The sequence below is a fragment of the Chiroxiphia lanceolata genome, chromosome 18 (assembly GCF_009829145.1).
Source record: "Chiroxiphia lanceolata isolate bChiLan1 chromosome 18, bChiLan1.pri, whole genome shotgun sequence".
Taxonomy (NCBI): domain Eukaryota; kingdom Metazoa; phylum Chordata; class Aves; order Passeriformes; family Pipridae; genus Chiroxiphia; species Chiroxiphia lanceolata.
The window spans coordinates 11,088,368-11,097,507 of NC_045654.1; the positions used below are offsets into that span (position 1 = coordinate 11,088,368).

General features: G+C 42.1%; 1 protein-coding gene across 2 annotated transcripts in view; it reads left to right on the forward strand.

Moving 5' to 3' along the window:
• The window catches only part of TMEM132C (transmembrane protein 132C), a 201,573-nt gene that overhangs the window by 188,809 nt on the left and 3,624 nt on the right, over positions 1-9,140 (forward strand). For both annotated transcript variants that reach the window (XM_032706177.1, XM_032706178.1), the window contains one exon: positions 187-378. In XM_032706177.1, coding sequence (XP_032562068.1) covers positions 187-378 — 192 coding nt within the window. The remainder of the gene's footprint in view (positions 1-186; positions 379-9,140) is intronic.

Sequence of the window (9,140 nt, forward strand, 5' to 3'; positions counted from 1 at the left end):
CTCTCCACTGATGTTTTTCCAGCCCTGCTAATGAAATCAGACTGCCTTTTCAGTGTGCTTTGCCATTCTTTCCTGTGCATGAAGCTCTGGAGACAAGAAGGGATGATGACCCTGAAATAACCTTAAGAGAGGTTGTTTTAATTGATCGGCCTTTTCCTAAGTTGGTTCTTTTGTGTTTCTCCAAAGGTTTTGTCTCCTCTGTCTGACTCCATCCTGGCAGAGAAGACAGTGACTGTGCTGGATGACAAAGTGACCATAACAGACCTTGGGGTGCAGCTGGTGTCTGGGCTTTCACTGTTCCTCCAGCCAAGTGCTACCAGCAGTCGGGCTATTGTGGCTACAACTGTTGCCCAAGAGTTACTTCACACTCCTAAGCAGGTAGTGCACACTCTGTATTTACTGTTGTTGCCTTTTGGCATGGGGCAGTGTTTTACCAATGCAAATATAATATATGTAATTCATAACAAGTTTAGAAGTTAGGCTTTAAAATGTAGGTGTGGTCCGTGTCCATGTTAATTGCTTTCCTCTGGAGATATTCTGGAATTGTCTTCTCATTTTTTCCCTTCAAATACGGACTTCGTCTGCAGTAAAAGTTCTAACTACACTGAATATATATATTTTTAATACCCTTTCTTTAAATAATGGACATCAGTTATTTTTGCTGCACAGGCAGTCTCTGGACAGTGATCCTGGTTTGCTGTGTGAACATGCCCTTGTTTTCCGTGCCTGAGAGCACAGAGTTCTGTGTGTGGCAATTTAATATTTTGAAGAGCTGTAAAGTAGAGGCAGAAGATGGCCAGATAAATTTCTTTTCCCTCTTGGAGTCATGACAGACTGCCAGGCTCCTTACTGATTTTTGATATGGATTTTGGGGGGTTCATCATCCAATTCATGTGCTGATCCTACTTAATTTAGCCAGCAAATTCCCCTCTCTGTAGAGGGAGTCTTTCAAACAGCGTGTTTCAGGTCACAACCCCTGTGGAAAAGAATATTGGAGAGCACCACCAAATCAAGTCAAACAGTCACTCTGACACAGATTAAATCCAGGGGTCAGTAGCAGTGGAACAAGCCCTGTTTCAGTCAGTTGATTTGAAGGTTGGGACTGAGGACCATGCAATTAAGTCTGTCCACAGCTACTCCTCTTGCAGAAACTTCTTTTCATCTCACATAGATAGGGAGAGATCTCAAGTCAAGTTTTATGGCCCATTTTCATGATAATTGCTACCTAATTTTCTGCAACATAAAAATAATTTAGTTTGTTTTATAACTTAGTGACAGGAAAATGTCCAAACTAGAAGGACACGTTGCCCATCTGTTCCATTTACTGCATCCTGTAAACATAAGAATCTGATGTAATTAACCCATTTATACCCTTTTTCAGGGCTTAGAAAACCACGTCTGACACATTGTCTTCAGACAAAGACTGTAAAAACAAAACCTGAAGCCTTCCTGACCCAATCCTGTTCTGTAGGACACAGCACCATTAGTCCTGCAGCAGCATTGGAAGAATCATGGCTTTGATTGCAGATAAAAGAGCTTGTGAATCTGGAAAGGCTGCCCAGATGTTTTATCAGCTTCTCAGATACACAGATGATCTGTCCTGAGTATGTAAAGGTATTTAGGAACATCAGGTTATGGCATATTGAGCTGGGGCATTTCAGTAGTGCACATTATGACTTCTCCTGTTGTTCGTGGCCTGGCAGGATGATGTGACATGTCATTATGTATCACTTCAATTGGCAAGTTATGAAGGAATTCAGAAGAGTAAAAATGTGTAAATGTGGTTTGCTTTGAAATTATTTTTCTCGACATCTGTGTTATGAAACGATTTTAATGAAATATTTTGTTTAAGCTGATGTTCCTCTGCGAGACCATTTCAGGATCCTCAGAGTGGCACAGTTCTGATACAGAAGTGACTGGGCATGCCAGGCTCTGGTTCTGAGCAATCCTCAGAGCTGGACAGGGCTGCTGGGCAGTGCTCCTGTCCTGCTGACCTCATCCTGGGCCTGCTGTTCACACTGTGGTGAAGATACCAACTCTAAAACAGGAGGCCAGAGACAGTCAAGCACCTTTTTCTCAGTTACAGAAGTCAAAAATCTCTTGTTTCTTCTCCAGACTCCATCTGGAAAAAAAACCCAAAACCTAGACTCTATTAGAAGGCAGTGGAAAGCCTTCTGTGCACCAGGATCTGGAATGCTCAAGGAAATCTGGTTGTTAGTAGTGGTCCCAAATTAGTCAGGTTTTCCCACTCCTTCTGTGCTTGGTGCCTTCTGTCACAGTTTCCTGCACACCCAGAGCAGGATGTTCTTGTGGATTCCCACTTCAGGCTCTACCTCTCCTCCCAGCCCCTCCAATCTGGAGCCTGCCCACCCCCATTGCCTCTGCCTGCCTTCCCACCACCTCCTCCTCAGCCAGAGAGAGAGAGAAGTGTCCTGCCTCTTTCCCTGTGAAAGGCTTTGCTGGGAGCATCACTCCTCACTTTGGGGATTTGTGAGGGTCAGTTCCAGCTGAAGTCCTGACCCTGGTCGTGCTGGGTCACTGAGGGTCCTGAGCACAGTCCCTGGTTTCTGGGGCACTTTGTGCCTTTTTCCTGGAGGCCTGAAGTGATTCCACACGCTGCACAATTCACTTTCTACCTATTGTAAGCCACTCATTCGTTCTCAAGCCTAAACCTTACTCAGCCTATAGGCAAGGCTTACCCAAGGAAGGGCTGTTAAAAAGACTTTGCATCTGCATCACCCAAAAAATAAGACAGGAGTAGGTTTCACACTACATTAAATGAAATAGCATAGGAGTCACAGACATCTTTTCCTTTCGTTTGCAGTTTGAATGAAGGATATAACATTTAAGTCACTTTCCCTTAGAAAAATTAATGCAAATGTAGGAATGCTTGTGGCTAAATTTTGCAAGAAGTGACTCATGATTTGGAGTGTATCAGCTGAGATCTTTTTGGAGCTAGAATTCTGAAGGCAAATGCTGAGTGTTTTGTGAAAATCAAGCCCTTTTGAAAGGGTTTTTTCCAACGAGACAGCCCAGAACTAAGCATGTGCTTGAATGTTGTGAGGACTTCATTGGTCGTGTGTCTTTTCCTCTCAAACAAGCTTATAAAAAGGCCCAGATAACTCATGCAAACCTTACTGATGCAACTGAAAAAATAACAGTTGAGACAGCTGAAGGTTATATTTTTCTCAGGAATGATTGTGTGTGTCTCAGTGTTGTCATATGGAAAAAAACAGTCAATGTGTTCTTAGTCAACTGTTTTCCTTTAGCTCCACTTTAGAACCTCCAACAGCCAAGCTCCAGCACAGCCCAGCAAATGCCCTTGGGGAATTGGAGCTGTGGCAGGCTCAGTATTGTCCCCAGCACAGTCAGCAGTGCATCTGTGGAGTGCAGTACCAGGCATAAAATATTACACACATTGTGCTGTTATGGGTCTTTCAATATCCTAGGAGTGAGTTCAGAGTTTTTGCTGTGGCTTTCTTTCAGTGACTATAATGACTAGATTAGTTCCTTGATTATAATGACCAAACATGTTCTGCATAAGTAGCACAAAGCAGCCAAAACACAAGTCCTGAGAAGTTGGCAGTTTCTCCAAATGCTCAGCAATCTAAAGAAGATAAGCTCATTTTTTTTTTATCTTGGATGCCTTAAATTAGATATCTTTATCTATAGCTGGGCAACTAATTACCTGCTGTGACAAGGTGACCTTGAAAGATTCTGAGCCCATACTTTTTTTTTTGATCAGTGGGGAGCTCATCAGCACTGAGAAGTGGATCACTGATTTAGGTGCCTAAAAATAGACACAGGTTGACCAACTTTTAAATATCAAATATGAAGTATCTTCTAAATATTTGGAAACTGTAGCTGTGAGTAATCTATTTTTAGTGGCCATCTGCTCAGGTAGGAAAGCTGTTCCATTTGGCTTGCTGATGGTTGTTAAAATCAGCACTGTCACCATAAAGGCTTCTCCAAAATGTAAATAAAAGAAAACCTACAGTGTTTAAGTGTTTTCTGATTTAAGTGAGCTTCAAGAACTCTCAAATCTCAGCTGGCTCTGCAGGGAAACCCACAGTTATATCCATTTTTTTCATCGCTGTAGGGTGTTGGATGGGGTCTGATGAACTGAAATGGGCCAGTAAAGAAATAGAAAAACCCCTTTAATAATCAGCTGTGTGTATTAGTGTATCTCCCAGTGCTACCAACAAACTGCAGACATTTTCTTAGCGAAAAAGAACAATGTTAGTGCTTTCTAGAGGCCAAGTTCTTGTTTCAGGTGTGGTGCCTGTTGACATCAGTGACAGGATCCAACCCTTAGGATATGGATGTCTGTCCTCACTCTGATGGGACACGAGCTGAGCACCACCTGGGTCAGGGTGACAAGCTGGAGTTATTCCATGTCCCTGCCTTTTGAATTGTCTCTTTTAGCTGATGTCCTTCATGAGAATTCACTGACACCTCACAGTTAAGTAACAGACATTAGGAGTATTTTTATGGTGTGGATTCATTACCCCATCCTGGCAGCATAAGTTACACTTAAATTGTATTTATGTCTTCTTTAAACTGACAGAGCAGTGTAATGGCTCACAAGAATGACAAAGGAATTAAGCAGTATGGGAAAGGGAGAAAGGATATATTGTTAGATAAGAATCTGAATTCTCTTGCAAATACAAGCAAATTCCCACTGGAAAGGAATGTCACATTAACAGATTGGACAAAAAGGAGAGAAAGAAATACACAGTGGGGGAATGAATGGTTTGAATTAAGATCTGAGTCTTGGCTGCCTTTCGTTTCCACATCATAACCATCAAGCCCAATTTTTACTACACAAGCCACAGGCTTAAAAATAAATGCACATGTAATACTTTGATATTTCATGTGATAAAACTTTGAGGGAAATCCATTTCAGCATTCCAGTCCCCAGACAGAACAATCAGAGCTGGTCTGATACAAGCTGCTGAGAAGAGTATCCCCTTGCCTTTATTTGAGGGAGGGATGTATTTGTTTTCAACAGAGCCATCCATTTCTTTCCTTTGGTGTCCTGCCTCTCTCCAGGACCGTTGCTGCTGACCCCAGCAATTGAGGGCTTATCCACAAATACTTTTATTCATGCTGTAGTGAATAAAGACCATTAAAAGGCCTCTTTATTCTGAGCATGGAATAAAATCAAATATACTGATCAATCTTCACATCTGTGTTTCTAAGCAGCAGGATTCTCTAAAATGGAACCAGTCCTGCAAACTTTATTCCCCTATTTTTTGCTTGAAGCATGAGACAGCCCTGGTGTGGGGGTGTTGAAGGACACTGCAATCACTGACAGTGATGCTGCAGATGGGCTCAGTGGAACATCCTGAGATAAGCAGACTTTCAAATGCTCTGTGATGCTTTAGAGGGAAAAATAATCATCACTGTGGCTCCCAGATTTCCAGAGGCAACTCATGCAAGTCCCAGCATGGAGGAACTCGTTAGATCTCTGGTTGATGGGCTTTCTACTGAGCTTCCAAACCAGCTCTGCTCCCTGCATTCAGGTTGCCTTTTGGTGTGTGAACCTCCCTGTTTTATCTGGGTGGAACAGACATAGCCAGCAAAAAGCAGTGTTTGTGGTGACTCATGGCAGGCTTTGGAGCATTTCAGGTCAGGAAATACAAAGTTCCTCTGGGAATGTTGGTTTCCATTAGTGCCATGTTACTTTTCTATCCTTGCAATTTTCCCCTTTCTTTTACCCACCTAAACATTACAAGTGGATAACAAGGGGGATAAAACTGTTAACAAAAAGCAAAATGCAAGTTTATACAAGATTTATCAAGTGGCATCTTTGGACTGATAAGCCACCATGTGATTCAAGGCCAGAAAGGGTGGTGGAACTGCCACCAGATCAAGAGCTGGCCACCTTGCTGAAGTTACACCTGGAATGGGGGAAGAGAACAGCAAAGACACAAGGAAAAATGTAGACAAAATTGAGTTCAATATTAGTTCAAAATATGTCTTGATAAAGGAAGGGTTTTATGTGTTTAATGAAAGCCTGATGATTATAAATAATGCTTGTGGGAAGCAGGTTCTTCATCTCCCTTGGACTGGATTTTGCTGTCACTAACATGATCTAATTTACATTACCTGACTCACTTCACATCATCACAGTCACCATACAGACCATCCTGTTCTGCAGGAAACACTGGCACTGCTGTGTCTTCGTGGTCCATTTGTTCTGGGAGTGCAGCTGAGCACATATGTGTGTGTGTGTGTGTGTGTGCATTTATGAAAAGACTGGAAAAGTGGAGGGAAGAAAGACCAGAGAGCAAGATCATCCCTCAAACTCTTTGTTTATGCTTGATAATTAAAGAACACAAGCATTTGTCACCTCAGTGTTGAGGGCATCAGAGTAGGGGCAGCAACTTTGCCAGGTAAGAAGGCTCCAATCCATCTTCATCTGCTGATAGTAACTGGAGGACCTTGTCAGAGACTGGGAGGGGATTTATTGGTGCTGTACATAGGATTTGCAGAAACAGCTCCTTGAAGGACGTGGCACTAAATCATTTATTTTTTCTTTCTTTTTTTTTTTTCTTTTTTGCTTATCAGAATTTATAATCATTTGGGAAATTCACTTTCTTCCCCTGCCTTTGCCTTTCCTTTAACAGTGTGAATGAGAGGAGGTGATCTCTTGCCAAGTAGAATATTTGGGCTGATACAGTATATTTTGGCAGGATTTTAAATTCTCTCCCTCTTTCTTTCATTGGTTTTCTTTCCCTTTTAATTAATGCTGTCCATAGTGTGAGCATGACAACGTTGTGTTGTGAAAAAAATGGTTCTTCTCTTAAAGAAAGGCTCTCTTGGAAATAAAAAACGTCAGTGCTGGTTGAAAATAATGGCTAAGCCATTGCACACCTCTGTTATCTACAGTAAATCACATGTGTGCCTGCAGATTTCAGCTGACTGCCACTTCATTTTTCTCTGTCTCTGCTTCATAAAACCGGGAATGCAGAATAGTAGAGAAATAGCATAAAAAAATAGAAGTTGTTTTGAAGTTGCTTGCAACTTTGTCAGATTCTGGCCATTTGGGCTGAATTTTTTCCATGCTGGCTTCTTCTGCACATGGAAGGTACCTGAGGGCTGATAAAGCTGAAAGGCATCAAGATAAGAAAAACAAAGAGGGATGAAGAAGACAGGAAGGAAGAATATATGGCTTGTCATGTGTGTTCCTCTCCAGTGTCTGAACAGAATCTCCAGATCCCTCAAAGGTGCTGTTGTACCACCAAGGAAACCTTGCACAGCTGGGGCTCTGCAGTGCCAGGTGTGCTGGGCTTGGCTGCCAGGGAATGCACCAAGGATTTGGTGACACAAATCCTTTTGCAGAGATGTGGAGCTATGGATGTCCCCAGCAGAGCTGGGAGGAGGCACAGGTCTCATAATTTCCAGCCTTAGCTGGACAAATGTTGCACTTATTTTCTCATTCTGCTCTCCAAAAGAGAGCAGCACTGGCAGGCAGTGCCAGGCCTGTTGTGATAATGTGCTTGAAATGATGCTGCTGTTTTTTCCTTCCTTAGGTTGATGAAAAGTTAAGTGTATCTTCCACACCTCCCCAGTGGTACATGAGGCTGACCTCTTGTTTTAGGGAGAAGAAAGGCAACAGGGTGTTGGATTGCCAGAGGAGATGAATCTTTTCCTCTTTACACATACCCATTAAAAAAAAAAAAATCCTTTACTTTCCTATGACCGGGTTTGCTCTGCTATAGATTTCTGTGATATGAATTCGAGCTGTGCCCTGTAGCTTTGTGTTTCTGTCTGTTCAGCCCTTTCAGGGTTGTTTGTCTAATGAAAGATCAGCTGGTTTCGTTTCCTTACACAGTTCAGCTTCCCCAGTTCCTGAGTTACCCTGGCTCCGTTTCAGCTGTTTGAAGTACATTTGAATCACCAAGAACTTTGCCTTCTTTCCTATTGTGCCACAACTTATTTTTCTTCTTTCAGTCCCTCAAGAACTTGCTGATAGTGCTTTGGAAATCAAATATTCAGTATGGTCCAACCTTCTGCACAGCTAAATACCCCTTGCTGTTTTCACTGAAAAGCTTTAAATTTAACTGGAAGGGTAGCAATTCCCTTTGTTTGTAACCATGGCGTAACAAATTGTAGCCAATTGAAATCCATATTAAGTTGTAAATTTCTATTATGACTGGACATTAAGAGGGTGGCAATATTTTTCCCCAGTGGTGATTTTCAGCCCAGTTGTTCTGACGTACCCAAGTGTAAAGTTATTAGGGCCGTTTGTGGTTTCAGTGTGGGAAGAAAAGAACTTCACTTTTGTGGGAAGCTGCACTCGGGCAATCTGCCTGTCTGTCTGCTGCCTGAACAGGCAAGACATGGAACAAATAAAAAATTAAAGAAATATCCCGCAAAGAAAGCTACTGAGACGTGGAGAAGTAAATATCTGTATCATCTGGATGGGATTTCAAATGGCAAAGGGCTGACCTCTGGCTTTGTGTTTGCTTCTAATGATGACTTCTAACAGTGCTACCTGCAGAGAACAAAGACAGTCCAATTAAATCCAGGCCATTTGTATTTTTGTTGTATAGATCATGCCAGAATTCCCATCCTCCTCTTCTTGACAGAAAAATGCAGTGGACTTTTTAATTATCTCAAGGATAAAGCATGTTTTACTTAAAACCAGCAAAATGGCATTTGTTTTCTGAGTCTTTTCCTTTCAGCTGAATCTTCTGCTCCGACTATTTCCAAGATACTCTGGTAGCTCCTTATTCCTGCCAAGATATTTGTGCCCTGCTTAATTTGACAGCTCCTCATTACACCTGTGCACCGGAACATGAAGAAAATGAGTGTTCTGTCAAGTGCCTCCAGTCATTTTTCTGGTTTGCCTCTTCCAGCTTTTGTATGACGAGAATTACTTTCTTTATAAATCATGTAAAACTGTAGCTTGTTAGTGGGCACTTTGGTATCACGGACATCTCATATCAATTATTTTATATGTTCTTTTGCAAAACATTTGCAGGAAGGGTAACAGTGGAACCTTCAGTGAAAAAATGTGGCCAATTTTCTGCCCCATCAGCTGAAGGTTGGTTTGCTTTAAACGCAGTGCAGAGCCACCGTTTTCCATTTCCTCCAGCTGCCATTCCGAGCTGAGAGATTGATGAGGCGCA